General features: G+C 42.7%; 2 protein-coding genes across 6 annotated transcripts in view; one reads left to right on the plus strand and one right to left on the minus strand.

Moving 5' to 3' along the window:
• LOC128517088 (AMP deaminase 2-like) overlaps positions 1-7,756 on the plus strand; it is a 44,366-nt gene extending 36,610 nt beyond the window's left edge. For 3 of the 4 annotated variants that reach the window (XM_053490862.1, XM_053490861.1, XM_053490863.1), the window contains 3 exons: positions 2,678-2,851; positions 6,553-6,663; positions 6,775-7,756. In XM_053490862.1, the coding sequence (XP_053346837.1) occupies positions 2,678-2,851; positions 6,553-6,663; positions 6,775-6,969 (480 nt within the window). In that variant the 3' untranslated portion in view covers positions 6,970-7,756. The remainder of the gene's footprint in view (positions 1-2,677; positions 2,852-6,552; positions 6,664-6,774) is intronic. The other variant, XM_053490864.1, reaches the window with a different exon arrangement.
• Positions 7,757-8,422: 666 nt separating this feature from the next.
• The window catches only part of eps8l3a (EPS8-like 3a), a 16,233-nt gene continuing 7,982 nt past the window's right edge, over positions 8,423-16,673 (minus strand). For both annotated transcript variants that reach the window (XM_053490858.1, XM_053490857.1), the window contains exons 11-21: positions 12,625-12,733; positions 12,464-12,528; positions 11,577-11,651; positions 11,068-11,213; positions 10,835-10,970; positions 10,718-10,749; positions 10,525-10,621; positions 10,262-10,366; positions 8,842-8,927; positions 8,596-8,728; positions 8,423-8,509 (exon numbers count right to left, since the gene is read on the minus strand). In XM_053490858.1, the coding sequence (XP_053346833.1) occupies positions 8,480-8,509; positions 8,596-8,728; positions 8,842-8,927; positions 10,262-10,366; positions 10,525-10,621; positions 10,718-10,749; positions 10,835-10,970; positions 11,068-11,213; positions 11,577-11,651; positions 12,464-12,528; positions 12,625-12,733 (1,014 nt within the window). In that variant the 3' untranslated portion in view covers positions 8,423-8,479. The remainder of the gene's footprint in view (positions 8,510-8,595; positions 8,729-8,841; positions 8,928-10,261; positions 10,367-10,524; positions 10,622-10,717; positions 10,750-10,834; positions 10,971-11,067; positions 11,214-11,576; positions 11,652-12,463; positions 12,529-12,624; positions 12,734-16,673) is intronic.

The raw sequence follows: 16,673 nt of genomic DNA on the forward strand, positions 1-16,673 counted from the left end.
GCCTTTGCGATCGCTTGAGCTGTGTCTTTTGCTGCAATGTGTAGCATGCGAGGATGTTTCTTTGAGCACAACTGACAGGTAATTTTCTTCGTGCAGTCTTTGCTTAAATGTCCTTTTACTAAACAGCCAAAGCAGAATCCATTCTTTTTTAGAAAGTCCAATTTGACCTTATATGTCTCATTGTTAAACTTGTAGCATTCGTCTAGGGTATGATCTTGCTCACAGGATGCACAAGGTTTAGTGAAGGCACTAATAACTAATGCACCACTACTCTTTACTGTGATTGAGTCTCTATGATTTTTACCAACCTGTTTTACGCCGGTCGCAAAGCTGCTGCCCCTCTTTTCTTCAGTTTTTTGCTTGAATCCTGGAGAGGATTTGCTGCTGTGTTTTTTACCACTAGTCGTTGTACCACTAGTCGAAACGTTCAGGTCTCCAAAGAGTGGGTTGGACATTACCTTTGCTTCTCGTTCTACGAATTTCATCAGCTGCACAAACTTAGCTCTTTCCTGATTGCGCTCCTCGTACTTGTATACGTGGCTTCTCCATTTTTCACGCAATTTGTAGGGCAGTTTTGAGGCAACACCTCTCAAGTTGGTAGCATTGTCTAGCTCATCCATGTAATCGATGCTTGACATGGTATTGTAACATTCTACTAGGAACAGGGAGAAAGTTTTTAGCGACTTTCCGTCCTCTGACTTTATTTCCGGCCAGTTGAGTGCCTTTTGCATCAGCGTTGTAGCGATAATTTGTTCATTTTCCCGAAATTGTCATGTAACAGTTTCATAGCCTCTGCGTAGCCACGATGTTCTGGCATGAGCAGGCAGCTTCTCACTAGGTCCTTAGGCTGTCCTTCAGTATACTGCTCGAGAAAGAACAGCCTATCATGATTGCTATCAGTGTTGGTTTCGATGGCATGTTTAAAGGCTCTTACGAAGGACGTGAACTCAAGAGGGTCACCATAGAATGGAGGAACGTTGCGCGAAGGTAAGGAATGTTGCCTCTGACTCTTTGCAAACATTTCTGTAAGATCTGCCTGAAGTGGCATCCTACCCTGAGGCTCCACTATGTCAGTGTTGTAAAGTGAGTGTTCGTTACCTTGGGTGGGCCGTTCCATTAGGGTGCTTGACATTATGGGTTTGGCACTCACTGGCATGCTTAAGTGGGTTGCTCGGAGGCGTGATGGCAGCTCGAGGTATTCCGTTGCCGAACTGTGGTTGCAGTGGTCGTTTTGCTCGTGCGCGTGCACCACTCGTTTCGACGACCACGCTCCGTCTGGCAGGATGTTGTTTTTTGCGGTTCTGGTAAGAATTTAGTTCAGCATCGGCCACTGCAAGCGCCGTTTCCATTTCCAGCCTTTCCTTTTGTGCCTTTAATTGTGCTTGTTTAGCCTTTAGTTGTGCTTTCAATTGCTCTTCCTCAATCTTTAATCGTGCTTCCTCCAGCTCCAGCGCCTGCCGATCTCTCAAAGTTGCTGCTTTAGCCAGCAAAGCTGCTCTGTTGGCTTCTGCCTTTTTTAGTCGAGCCTCGGATGCTGCTGACGTTAAGGACCTCTTGGATGCCGCTGACGTTACGCTTCCGTGCCTTTGGGGGGCGGGCGTCTTACGCTCCGCCATTGACACACTGTCGTTTGGCGAAACTCCATCGTCACCTGTTTGTGGCAACTTAAAGCGGTTACTAGTGTCCGCGATCCACGACTCCACTCTTATCACGAATTCTGTGCAGCGCGTTAATCTAGGGTGATACCAGTGGTGCTGATCGGTTTCACACTCTTCGTCCTTTGCGCACGATCGCACTGTTACATTACTTTCAATAAAGTCATTTAGCAGCGCTTTGTATTGGCGGCGCTTGGCTTTAACGTCATGCAAATTACAAGCATTGTCCATAAGCGCCTCTAGTTCATTGTATAATACAGTCAACTGACTCCACTTGCCTTCTCTGGCGCTCTTCAGTTCGTCAAGCACCATCACCTGCTCAGATTCGGCGATAGCGGCGTTGTCCTCGCCGTGTGACATGGTGAAGTTTAAGGCAGGCAAGTCCTCTTCTCGCTTTCGATTTCGGTTAATGCGCGTTTTTGAAGTCGCACGCACGCTCTTCACAATCTTAAATCACTTATCTTCATTTCTGCGGCGGAGCCAAGCTTTTGACTTTAATGTAGGTGCATGTTATTCACAAGTTCTGACGCGTGTCTTTAGTTACACAGTGTCACTGACGACATCAGACGTTTCGTTGATTTCTTTGTCTCTTGTTTATTTTTAACATCAAAAACAACGGTTGTTACAGTTTCTTGCATAAATCCACTGTAGTCACGACAAGTCGCTTGCTGTGTTCTGTAGCTTCGATAGATTACAGTTACAACAACTTATTTTACTGTATTCCTTTTAGCTTACTGTCTCACGGTCAAAAGCTTGTGTGCTCCACACCTTTCTGTATCCTTCCGTGTCTTAACAACAACTACAACTAACGTGCGTGATAGACATGGAACTGTATAACTGTGGGATGATGTCACAGAACAACACATGAAATGATGTCACAATACAAATTATATGTATGATACTTAATGCTTAATGCTTAACTAATAAACTGAAATAAGATAAACATAACAACAAATCACAAGAATGAAATATGGCCCTTACACTCTGTGTGTGTGTGTGTATGTGTGTGTGTGTGCACTCAGGCCCCTGTGCTGCAGTACCTGTATTACCTGGCTCAGGTGGGCATCGCTATGTCACCCCTCAGCAACAACAGCCTGTTTCTTAGTTACCATAGAAACCCGTTGCACGAGTACTTGTCACGTGGCCTCATGATCTCTCTCTCAACTGATGATCCGCTGCAGTTCCACTTCACCAAGGTAACATCCCCTGTAAAGGTCACAACCCCTGTAAAGATAATATCACCTATAAAGGTCACATCCCCTGTAAAGGTCACATGATCTATAAAGATAACATGACCTGTAAGGGTCACATCACCTGTAAACATAACATCAACTGTGAAGGTTACATCCCCTGTAAAGATAACATAGGAAAAATTAAAGTATTACTCAACACCAATATAAGATAAAACCAATATAAGTTTTTTTTTAACACAGAAATGTTGGACTTCTGATGAGTATGAACATGTATAGCACACAATACTTGCTCGGGACTCGCTTTACATGAATTACTGCAACAATGTGGTGTGGCATAGAGGCGATCAGTCTGTGGCATTGATGAGGTCTTATGGAAGCCCAGGTTGGTCTGATACTGGCCTGGTCTGGTGTCTCTTCATGACGAAGATTTCCTACATGCTGCTTCACACTAAAGCTCGGGTTTAGGTCAGGCAAGTTTGCTGCCCAATCAAGCACAAAGATACTATGGTCCTTAAACGAGGCAGTGGGAGCAGGTGCCAAGGCCTGCTTGAAAATGAAATCAGCACGTCCATATAGCAAAGGGAAGGATGAAGAGCTTTAAAACTTCCTGGTAGAAGTCTGCACTGGCCTTGGTACTGATAAAACACAGTGGACCAAAATGAGCAGGTGACATGTCTCCACAAACCGCCACTGACTGTGAAAACTTTACACTGGACCTGAAGCTTATTTCAAAATAAAATGCAAAATTTTGTTTTATCTGAAAGGAGGACTTTGGCCCACTGAGCAACAGTCCAGTCCTTTTTGTCCTTAGCCCAGGTAAGACGCCTCTGATATTGTTTTTGGTTCTAGAGTGGCTCGACACAAGAAATGTGACGGTTGTAGCCCATGTCATGGATACGTCTGTGCGTGGTGGCTCTTAAAGCACTGACTCCAGCTGCAGTCCACTGCTTGTTAATCTCTCTTAAATTCTTGAATAGGCTTTCATTCATTCATTCATTTACCTTTATTTAACCAGGAAAAAAACTCACTGAGATTAACATCTCTTTTCCAGGAGTGTCCTGGCCAAGATAGGCAGCCAAATAACAACAGACATTACAAAGAAGACAGTTTACATATTAAAAACAATCACACACAATTTGATTTCTCTCTTAAGTTAAGTTACACAATAAGGACTTAAAATTTTTAAGTGACACTAAGTTCTGTAACTTTATCTCCTTTTGAAGAAGATTCCAATCTGAAGTAGCAGCATATTTAAAAGAAGTTTTACCAAGTTCAGTCCTAACAAAAGGCACACAAAGATTGTAATTTGATTGAGAACGTAGTGAGTAACTCCTAAATGAAGTCCTTTGTGTAAGACAGCAGAGATAAATTGGTAAACAACCCAAAATTGCTTTATATATCAACAAATCTCAATGCATTTTTGTACGGATACTCAAAGAAGGCCATGCAACTCTATTATATTCACGCTTTGTTTCACAATCCTCTCAAGGCTGCGGTTATCCCTGTTGCTCATGCACCTTTTTATACCACATTTTTTCTTCCATTCGACTTGTGCTTGGATACAGCACTCTGTGAACAGCCAGCTTCTTTAACAATGACCTTTTGTGTCTTATGCTCCATGTGCAAGGTGTCAATGATTGTCTTCTGGACAACTGTCAAGTCTGCAGTCTTCAACATAATTGTGTAGCCTACTGATCTTTTTTTTTTGGGGGGGGGGGGGGGGGGTTCTAATTTTCTCCCTAATTTAGTCGTGGCCAATTCCTTCCCGTCACTAGGGGGCTTCCACATTAAGGCTACTACTACCACTCAGTCGGGAGGGCGAAGACTATCACGTGTTTCCTCCGAACCGCGTGACGTCAGCCGACCACCGCATCTTTTCGAACTGCTCGCTCACGCACCGTTAGGGGCGGAGTAACACACTCGGAGGAAAGCACTAGCCGCCCCTTCCGCGTGCTCACAGACGCCCCTGATTGGCTGTAGAGCCGTGATTAATGTGGGAGCACAAGTACCTCTTATCCCTCCTCTCTGAGAGAGCTCGGCCAATCAGCTCTCTCTGTGCCTCCGGCTGTGAGAGGAAAACAGCATCACCCGGGGTTCGAACCAGCGCTCTCCGGATGACTTTACCACTGCTCCACTCGGAGGCCCTACTGAACATTACTGAACATTACTGAACATTACTGAACATTACTGAGCTTATTAACAATATTAAAATTTCCTGAAATACTGAATTTTGGATTTCATTGACTGTAAGCAATAATCATCAAAATGAAAAGAAATTAATACTTGAAATATATCAGTCTGTGTGTAATGAATCCATATAATATACAAGTTTCACGTTTTAAATTAAATGTAAAAATATTTTTCGATGACATTCAAATTTTTTTAGATGCATCTGTATAGTGTGTGTGTGTGTTAGTGTGTGTGTGCGGTGTTTGTCATGGTGTGCGCCTCAATCTTTTATCGCTCCTCGCTCAATCCGTAGGCTCCCTACGTTGGCATGGGCAGTTCGGGGCTGTTAGCAATAATCAGCGTTAATGGACCTTGTGCTTTCTATAGGTTATAAAAGCGAAGCGCAGAGTTTAGTCCGGAGAATATAAAATCTATTTTATTTATTATTTCTTTCTTTTAGAATAATTCTAATCTTTTAATAAAAGGCATGCTATTGAATTTATTTGAGTGTATTTATTGTAAACACACATCTAAAGAACCTTAAGCTATATTTACATGCTGAACGATAAATAACGAACGTGGCAACTTGGTGGTTGTGGGGTTTAAACCTGGGATCTTCCGAACTGTAGTCCAATGCCTTAACCACTGAGCTACCCCTGGCCCCTCAGGTTGGTTACCTAAACAGTCGCTAATCGCGGTGCTAGTATGTAGAGAGCAGATCAGGACTGAATCATCTAAAATAGTGCAGTGGAGTTAAAGTAAAGAAGTACTCACCTTCAAGTATTAAAAATACAGAGCTTGTATTCGCTTACAGTGGCCTTTTTCATAGTAAAAAAAAATCTGAATTTCCGTCACTGTCTGTAACCAGCTACACTTCTGATTTCACACACCTGTTGCGTTATTAAACGTGTTTCTGGGCCTCCGAGTGGTGCAGTGGTAAAGTGTTCGCCTTATCATCCGAAGATCGTGAGTTTGATTCCCGGGTGATGCTGTAACCTCTCGCTGTTGGAACTCTCTCAGAGGAGAGGGATGAGAGGTACTTAGCTCACGCAAGCAGAAGGAGCGGATAACCTGTCCTCTGAGTGTGTTACTCCGCCCCCAACGGTGCGTTCGGGAAAAAAACACGTGGTAGTCTTCGGCCCTCCTGACTGAGTGGTAGGAGTAGCCTTAATGTGGAGCCCCCTAGTGATGGGGAGGAATTGGACACGAGAAAATTGGGAAAAAAATTGAAGAAAAAAAAAAAAGGCATGTCATTATGCTTAGCAGTCAGTGAGTGGCTTTAAATAATACACACTAGTGTGTTTAGGTAAAGAAACGCCATTCAGTAACATGTAAAAGTACAGGTATTTGCTGGACTTTTGAGTGGAGTTAAAATAAAAATGAAAATTATGCCCTAATAAAAGTTCTTTAAGGAAAGTACAGATAACTGAAGTACATTTAGTCAGTTACCTCCCACCTCTGAAAAATGATGTACCACTGATGTAGCGATGGCATTATTACACATATGTGTAGTTAAAGTGTGTGTGTGTGTGCAGGAGCCCCTGATGGAGGAGTATAGTATTGCTGCTCAAGTATGGAAGCTTAGCTCATGTGACATGTGTGAATTAGCCAGAAACAGTGTGCTTATGAGTGGCTTCTCACACCAGGTAAGTCTCTTTCTCTCTCTACCTCTCTCTCACACACACACACACACACACACAACACTGCAGTCAGTATGTTTTACATGACTGTTCCATTTTGGTGACTCCGCCCACCAGGTGAAGGTGTCGTGGTTGGGGGCAGGGTACAGGTGCGAGGGTCCTGACGGTAACGATATCCGCCGCTCCAACGTTCCCGACATTCGCCTGGCCTTCAGACACGAGACTCTGTGTGACGAGCTGCAGCTCATTACCCACGCTGCACGCATACAGGGGGCGGGGCCAGAAGTGGAGACCATTCAGAAATTAAACTGAGACTTTTCTCCTCTTTTCCATTCCTTTCTTTATACACATCATTCAGTGTGTTGTTTTAAAGTAAAATTATTCACTAATATATACTAATGTTTTTGTTTAGACTGACAGTGTGTAGAAGTGTGTGTCACATTAACACTGATTCTGTTGCTATGTTAACTAACACACACACACACACACACACACAGATCTTGTTGGTTTTAGAATTTTATCATTTAAATTAGTTTACACAATTTACCTTTTTTTGTCTTATCCTTCATTTACATATTTCCATTTTTATACATTTTACATTTTTCAGCATTTTTCTCTCTCTCTCTCTCTCTCTCTCACACACACACACACACACACACACACACACCTGTAATTCAAGCATGAGTCCATGTGCTCATCAGACCCTAGGGTAAGGAACTTAAACATTTTATTAGAGTTTATACACATTTCCCTACATTTTATATTATAAAATTATAAACTCACTATAATTGTTCGATTCTGTAAAGCTGCTCTGTGACATGAGCGCTGTTTAATCACTATAGAAATAAAACTGATTTAACTAAATCGAATTTATCTTTATTATTATTTAAATAACACTGATAATCATTTAGAATAATTAGAATGTTAGTGAGCATAATAATAATAAATACTGACTTTAACCTGTGTAAAGCCTCCAGGTGAGTACAGGTACAGAGTGTTGGCGAGTATAACACTCGTGTTTGTTACTGTCATGCAGTGTTTCTTACAGAATGTTACGATCATTTATTTGAGTCGCTTCAAATCTGGCACATTGAAAGGGGAGTTCACCCAGAGAAAAAAAAATCACCCTAGAACTATCAATTGGCATACGTAGATGTATCACAACTGAGCCAACGGTTTTTCTCTCTCTCTTGTGCTGCGGAATTGTGGGTAATCGTCTCCCCGCTGGGTCTTAGTGCGCGTCTCTTACTGGTATAATCAACATCCGTGCACACGTATAATGTTTACTATAACACTGTGACCACGTGTGTGCATAAAACAAATTTTATTTTGTGTTTGTAAGTTTGTTCGTACAGTCTGCGTGTGTGCTTACTAACGGAATCACAAAGTAAAGTAAAAACAAAAAAGAACCTGCACTTAAACCTTTGAAAAGAATCGCAAAAGAGCAGAGTTTCTGTGTAAGCCAGAGAGTGTGTGTGTGTAGGGGTGACACTCTCTGCACACACACAGCGCCTGCGTGCACAAACGAAAACACTTTTGTCGGGATGGTAAAGTACAGGTTAATTTGTTTTATTTTTACTTTATATTTTGTATTAATTATTTTTATGTATTTATTTTTTTGGGCTGTAGAACGAATTATTTAAGTTTCCATTATTTCTTATGGGAAATTTACATTTGGTTTACGAGTGTTTTGGAACATGCGTCCGCTTCCGGAATGAATTATGCTCGTAATCCGAGGTTTATATATATATATATATATATATATGTGTGTGTGTGTGTGTGTGTGCTCATGGTAGTGTCTTCTTTCTCTTCTTGTAAATTCTCAGTTTGGCAGAATCGCTTCTTTGGCAAGCTAAAGACAAACACACAACAGTGAGCAGAGTGTGAGAATAAATATACTGTAGGTGTGTGTGTGCGTGCGCGCGCATGTGCACTTACAGCTAGTGCAGATTTGACGTTCTGTAGTTGGTAAAACACTCTTCTTCCTTCCTCTGGACAAATAATTTTCAATTCTTCTAATGTCATCCCCAACAACATACCACCACTCAGACCGCCGAGACAGCGCACGGTGCTAACACACACACACGAGAGACAAGACATGGTAAAGAACAGAGAAAAACATTTTCAGTTGTAATGCTTAAGGCCCAGTGTGTGTGTGTGTGTGTGTGTGTGTTTTAGTCTCACATGTTGCTGAACTCCTTGTGCTCCAGCCAGACCTTCACTTCCTCCGGCCGAGACTTCCTGGTCAGGACCGGGTTTGGTGCCGCCCCCTGTAGGATCAAACATAAACAGCACACTGAGGATGTCACAGGTCACACTGATCGGTCTCTCTCAGAGTCAGTGTATAAACACTTATATTGCCAAAAGTATGTGCACCCCTGACCATCAGACCTGTGCATATACAGTAGAAAGAAAAATTGAGTGAACCTCCTTTGGATTTTCATGGCTTTCTGCATTACACCATTGCATTTCTGCATTTTTTTATTATATTTTTATCAGAACAAGGTATATTAAAAACATTCAGTATTAGAAACACTGTCAAAGGCATTTATTTTTCATTTTTTACCCACAAAATCCAAACCAACATAAAACTGAACAAGACAAAAGAAAATACATAAATAGAAATAATAATAGCAATAAAAATAATAAATAAATAAATAAAAATAATATTTTAAAAAAGAGGGGGGGATATAAAACTATTTTGGGGACAAGGATGAGGACTCAAGGTTGGAGGGGCACATTCTCGATATAAATTATTAAAGGATCCCATGTTTTGTAAAATGTTCTAGTTGATCCTTTGAAAAAATATTTAATTTTTTTGATTTTTATAAATGTCATTATATCATTAAGCCATAGTGACAGTTTAGGTGTCATTGGTGATTTCCATTCTAAAAGAATTCTTCTAGCTATTAATGTTGCAAATGCCAGGGCATTTTCTTTTTCTTTAGTTATATGAATGTCATCACCTGTGACACCGAATAGAGCAGTTATTGAGTTAGGGCGAATTCTTAAATTAAATGTGTTTAAGATGTCAAATATCGAAGGCCTAAATTGTCTCAGTTTAGAACATGACCAGAACAGGGTTAGGGCTAACCCTAACCCTCTCCATGTTCGTAAAATCTGGCCCGGGTAAAAACTACGTCACGCTCTTTTTTTTGTTGATAGTAAATCATATCTTGTTTTAGGACTAAGTTTTTCTCTAGATAGTTCTTCTGTTGGGTTCATAGCATACTGACACTCAATTTCCTGTATAGATTTAATAAGTTTCTCCAGTGTTTGCTTTTTTTCTTTATTACGTGAGGCAGAATACAATATTATTTCTCCCCTTATTACAACCGTAAATGTCTCCCATAATAATGATGGTGATTTAGAGTCTGTTCAAGTTTGTTAGTTAGTATAAAATTGTAAACAGATATAAAAGAAGTAAACACCACTTCAGTCACTCGAGTTCTTCCACTCCATCACACTTCACACACCGTGTCCTCATGGAGCTGACATTGTGGATCTCACAGGGATAAGAGATAAAGGTTTGCGGAGAACCTTATATGTGTGTGACGGTCAGAGGTGCACATACTTTTGGCTGTGTATCAGTGTAAAGAGGCACCTGTGTGTCCTCGCTTTCTGTGGACTTCAGGACATTATTAGGAACGAAACCTTCTTCACCATGATTGTTCCTCACTTTCCACCATTGCTTAGACATGTCTAACACCTGCAAGCACACACACACACACACACACAGACTTTAATGTGATGTTTTTTCTGCACTACTGATACACTACTTATCGTGTTTTAAATGTAGACGTGTGTCATTGTTCTGTGTGTGTGTGTGTGTCAGTCACTACAGTATTGATGTTAGTGTGTTCTCACCTCCACCATCTCACCCTTCCACACACTGAGCTCTCGGCCGTTTCTTGCTCTGAAGTCATATAGCACACGCAAAGAGCTCAGCGGCACGTCCTTAGAGCTACACACACACACACACACACACACACACACACACAGAGTCAGAGAGCGTCAGATTGGCGAATTGGCGAACAGTTGAGAAGTGAAGAGGTTTTACCTCGTCTGTGCCGCCTGAAAAGTCTTAATGCTCTGAAACACAAACACACAAACATAGTATTCAATACAGTTAACTGTGTGTGTGTGTCTGTTTATAGGTGTGTGTGTGTGTGTTTACTTGTCCTGTGGTAGACTGCTGGCTCTCCTGGCTCATTGTTTTCCTTTGAGTGTGTGTGACATTCGGTGGCTTCCAACCGTCATCAAATACTGGAGTGAAGACTGGAATGTCATCATCATCCTCCGGCCACTGAGTCCTGACACACACACACACACACACACACACAGAAAAAGGGTCTGGTGATGATGGTGGTGATGATAATGGTGACGGTGATGATGAAGAGCGTGTGGTACCTGGGGATGTTCCAGGCATCTCCTAGTGACTGCCACAGCTGGTCCTCCTCCTGTGTTGCCTCCTCACTCAGGAAGCGCACACACTCCGGCTCCAACAGCGGAGCAACGACACGTGGAGGGAGATCATCTACACACCGACTCACAACCTACACACACACAGTGTATATGGTGAATCCGCAGGTCAGAGTATCTTCCTGTTTAGCTCCTGATTGGCTCTGACTCCGCCCCCAAATGATTTAATGAAGTCACATGTTTTTAGTGAAAATGCACACTCACAAATTAATACCTAGTGCACTTCCTTCCCAGTTCTGCCCGTCCTCACATTCACCTGACAGGTCTGGTTTTGACATTCACCTACTCCTCATAACTGTGTGTTCGTGTGTGTGTGTGTGTGTGTGTTTGTGTGTGTGTGTTCAAATATTTACTTATGTTTTTGCTTTTCAACTTTCAAAGTTTGAAATCTCCTTCCCAGTGTGTGTGTGTGTGTGTGTGTGTGTGTGTGTGTTTACCAATTCCAAGATGGAGAAGAGACCGTGTGTGAGTTCTGGAGCACTGGGGGACTCGATCTGACCGTTCAGTGTCGCCTGGGCTCAGAGAGAGAGAGAGAGAGAGAGATTCATTTCCTGATACCTTGAAACATTTTGTTTAAACGTATTGAAGTAACCAAAAATACTGGGACAGGTGACTGACAGGTGTGTTTCGTTGACCAGGTGTGTGCTGTTAGACTGGTAGTTTAAACAGTTAATAGCTCTAAATGTCTGCTCTCGGTTTGAGCTCCGAGTTTCACCCATGAAGGTTTAGCCAACGTGAGGAGCAGAGAGCCGTGTGTGGGAGAAAACCAGGAAAGGAGGGAAACTCGACGGAATGTCCTGAGAAAAGAAACAACAACCAGGCATGGAGCCGGTTGGCCAAGAACTCCAGCAGCTGATGATTGGAGCTACAACACAAAAACACCTGTCAGTGACATCACCAACACCCTCCACAATGCAGGACTGAAGATCTCACCTTCCACCGTTAGAACACCACATGGAGAGCAGAGATACGGAGGCTGCAGGACACAATGTAAATCTCTTATCAGCAGTGAGGATCAAAAGGTCAGACTGGAGCTCACACACAAACACAGAGACCAGACACATACATCCTGGAATGGAGAAGGTCCAGAGTGATGGAGCGGCGTGAAAGAGGATCTGCTAAATGTACGAGCTGATGGGTGAAGCACGGTGGTGGTAGAGTCACGTCGCATGGCTGCTTCTGGAATGTTCTCACTGATCTTTACTGATGATGGAGCAGGGGAGTGAACCCTGCAGAGAATCTAAAGAAACTTTCTGTGTGTGTGTTGTGTGTGTGTGTGTGTGTGTGTGTGTGTTTTCACTACCTAGGTGTGCTTTTCACTCACCAACAAGTTAAATGCCATTTTGATTTTCTGCAGGCAAATTTTAAACTTCTCCTCTGAGGGTAGTCCTACTTAACACACACACACACACACAGAAAGAGGATAAAGACACATTACTGGCAGAACATAAACACAGTTGTACACAGTGATAAACTCGTCTTCACCTTTCTGGGTTTTTTTCTTCTTCTTTTTTTTCTTGTCAACTTTGGGAGCCGCAGTGAGAACGAGAGCCAGGAACTGCTCGATGTCATTAATCAGGTGATTCAGGATGTCCTGCAGCAACATTACATAACAACATCAAAACAACATCACAACACAAGATCACATAACAACAACAAAACAACATCAAATAACAACATCAGAACATCACAACATTGTTCTCTGAGGACTCGTGACTGCAGTCACTCAATAGTTCAGTACTGGAGTTTCCCACAGGCTACCTGAGACTTCAGTAATGAACCAGACTCCATATTAACATCAATTAACATCTCTTCTTCTTTGTCTTTCGGCTGTTCCCTTTCAGGGGTCGCCACAGCGAATCATTTGCCTCCATCTAACCCTATCCTCTGCATCCTCTTCTCTCACACCAACTAACTTCATGTCCTCTTTCACTGCATCCATAAATCTCCTCTTTGGTCTTCCTCTAGACCTCCTGCCTGGCAGTTCCAACCTCTTCCGATATATTCACAATCTCTCCTCTGAACATGTCCAAACCACCTCAATCTGACCTCTCTGACTTTATCTCCAAAACATCTAACGTGGGTTGTCCCTCTGATAAACTCATTCTTAATCCTATCCATCCTTGTCACTCCCAAAGAGAACCTCAACATCTTCAGCTCTGCTACCTCCAACTCTGCCTCCTGTCTTTTCTTCAGCGCCACTGTCTCTAAGCCGTAGAGCATCGCTGGTCTCACCACTGTCCTGTACACCTTTCCTTTCATTCTCGCTGATATTCTTTTATCGCACAACACACCTGACACTTTTCTCCACCCATTCCAACCTGCCTGTACCCGCCTCTTCACCTCCTTTGAACACTCTCCGTTGCTCTGGACCGTTGACCCTAAGTACTTAAAATCCTGCACCTTCTTTACCTCTGCTCCCTGTAGCCTCACCGATCCTCCTGGGTCCCTCTCATTTACACACATGTATCTTCATTCCTCTGCATTCCAGAGCATACCTCCACCTCTCCAAATTTTCCTCCACCTGTTCCCTGCTCTCGCTACAGAGCACGATGTCATCTGCAAACATCATAGTCCATGGGGACTCCTGTCTTACCTCATCTGTCATCCTGTCCATCACCAGAGCAAACAAAAAGGGGCTTAGAGCCGATCCTTGATGCAGACCCACCTCCACCTTGAACTCTTCTGTCACACCTACAGCACATCTTACCACTGTCTTACAGCTCTCATGCATGTCCTGCACCACTCTAACATACTTCTCTGCCACTCCAGACTTCCTCATACAATACCACAGCTCCTCTCTTGGCACCCTGTCATACGCTTTCTCTAAATCTAAAAAGACACAATGCAACTCCCTGTTACCTTCTCTATACTTCTCCGCCAGCATCCTCAAAGCAAATACTGCATCTGATGTACTCTTTCTAGGCATAAAACCATATTGCTGCTCACAAATGCTCACCTCTGCCCTTAACCTAGCTTCCACTACTCTTTCCCACAGCTTCATTGTCTGGCTCATTAGCTTTATACCTCTATAATTGCCACAGCTTTGCACATCTCCCTTGTTCTTAAAAATTGGCACCAATACACTTCTCCTCCATTCCTCTGGAATCCTCTCACTCTCCAAAATCTTGTTAAACAAACTTGTCAAAAACTCTACTGCCACCTCTCCTAAGCACTTCCATACCTCCACAGGTATGTCATCAGGACCAACAGCCTTTCCACTCTTCATCCTCTTCAACGCCCTTCTCACCTCACTTCTACCAATATTTGCTACTTCCTGTTCCACAACAGTCACCTCTTCTACTCTTTGTTCTCTTTCGTTTTCCTCATTCATCAACTCCTTAAAGTACTCCTTCCATCTTCCCATCACCCTCCTGGCGTCTGTCAGTACATTTCCATCTCTATCTTTAATCACTTTAACCTGCTGCACATCCTTCCCATCTCTATCTCTCTGCCTTGCCAACCTGTACAGATCCTCCTCTCCCTCCTTACTGTCTAGCCTAGCATACAAGTCCTCATATGCTGTTTGTTTGGCCTTTGCCATCTCTACCTTCACCTTACTCTGCATCTCCCTGTACTCCTGTCTACTCTCCTTAGTCCTCTCCATGTCCCACTTCTTCTTAGCTAGCCTCTTTCCCTGTATACACTCCTGGACTTCCTCATTCCACCACCAAGTCTCCTTGTCCACTTTCCCCTTACCTGATGATACACCAAGTACCCTCCTACCTGTCTCCCTGATTACATTGGCTGTAGTTGTCCAGTCAACTGAAAGCACCTCCTGACCACCCATAGCCTGTCTCAACTCCTCCCTAAAGACTTCACAACATTCTTCCTTTCTCAGCTTCCACCACTTTGTCCTCTGCTCTGCCTTTGTCCTCTTCGCCTTCCTCACCACCAGGGTTATTTTACACACCACCATTCTGTGTTGTCTGGCTACACTCTCCCCTACCAACACTTTGCAGTCACTGATCTCTTTCAGGTTACAACGTCGACACAAGATGTAGTCGACCTGAGTGCTTCTGCCTCCACTCTTATATGTCACCCTATGTTCCGGCCTCTTCTGGAAGAAAGTATTTACTACTGCCATTTCCATCCTCTTTGCAAAGTCCACCACCATCTGCCCTTCTACATTCCTGTCCTGAAGACCAAACCTGCCCATCACATTTTCATCACCTCTGTTCCCTTCCCCAACATGTCCATTGAAGTCTGCACCAATCACCACTCTTTCACCTTTGGGGATGCTCTGCATCACTTCATCTAACTCACTCCAGAATTTCTCCTTCTCTTCTAACTCACAGCCTACCTGTGGGGCATAACCACTAACAACATTGGACATTATCCCTTCAATGTCCAGCTTCAGACTCATCACCCTATCTGATACTCTCTTCACCTCTAGAACATTCCTTACAAACTCCTCTTTTAGAATAACTCCTACTCCATTTCTTTTTCTATCCACACCATGGTAAAACAATTTGAACCCTGATCCTAAGCTTCTAGTCTTGCTACCTTTCCACCTGGTCTCCTGGACGCACAGTACATCCACCTTTCTTCTCTGCATCATATCAACTAACTCTCTTCCCTTCCCTGTCATGGTCCCAACATTCAAAGTCCCTACTATCACTCCTAAACTCTTGCCTTTCCTCTTCTCTCTCTGCTTTCGAACATGCCTTCCTCCTCTCCTTCTTCGACCAACATCAATTAACATCTCCTGTTATACTAAACTTCCAGCCTCCTAACACACAGTATGAGTGCAGATCAATCCCTGCTATCCGTTATCACCCAGATGAGGATGGGTTCCCTGGTGAGTCTGGTTCCTCTCAAGGTTTCTTCCTATTACCATCTCAGGGAGTTTTTCCCTCAGCACCGTCACCCTCGGCTCGTTCATCAGGGACCATCTGATCATTTTGATTCACGCACACACACATCTCATACACACTTCTATAACCCTTTTGATTGTGTAAAGCTGCTTTGTGACAATAACAATTGTTAAAACACTATACAAATAAAATTGAATTGAATAACAACACAACAACATCACAACACAACAACACCAGGGGTCTGTTCTTCATACGTTGCTTGACACATCCGAGATGAAGTGACACATCTAAGATGAGATCATCATGCTAATACGATCTGGCTAATTCGGTTCTTCGAGCAGTCACCTGTTGTTGATGATTAGTAGAGCTGGATTGAGTTGTCTAGAATTATTGCGCACTCGTGCGTTGGTTTAAAAGGCGATATGATCGACAGTAGAAACACTGATCACAAGCCCTTTGATTGGTTGACGAAATGGAAAAAGAGCGGCTAAATAGTTTTTTGTAACACGTGTTATACGCTGCCATGGATTGCCCCAGACCACCCCCCCCCCCAAAAATCACTATCAAATATTATATTAGAACATAAATTTATAGGTTAATGGTTTACAAATTACAAATTACACTAGACAATAAAATAAGAAATATGAAAATAAATATGTTGTATATGAAAAAATAAAAATATAAATCTTTTTTAAATACATGTATACTTTTATATTA

The sequence above is a fragment of the Clarias gariepinus genome, unplaced genomic scaffold, assembly GCF_024256425.1.
Source record: "Clarias gariepinus isolate MV-2021 ecotype Netherlands unplaced genomic scaffold, CGAR_prim_01v2 scaffold_34, whole genome shotgun sequence".
In the NCBI taxonomy this organism is placed as follows: domain Eukaryota; kingdom Metazoa; phylum Chordata; class Actinopteri; order Siluriformes; family Clariidae; genus Clarias; species Clarias gariepinus.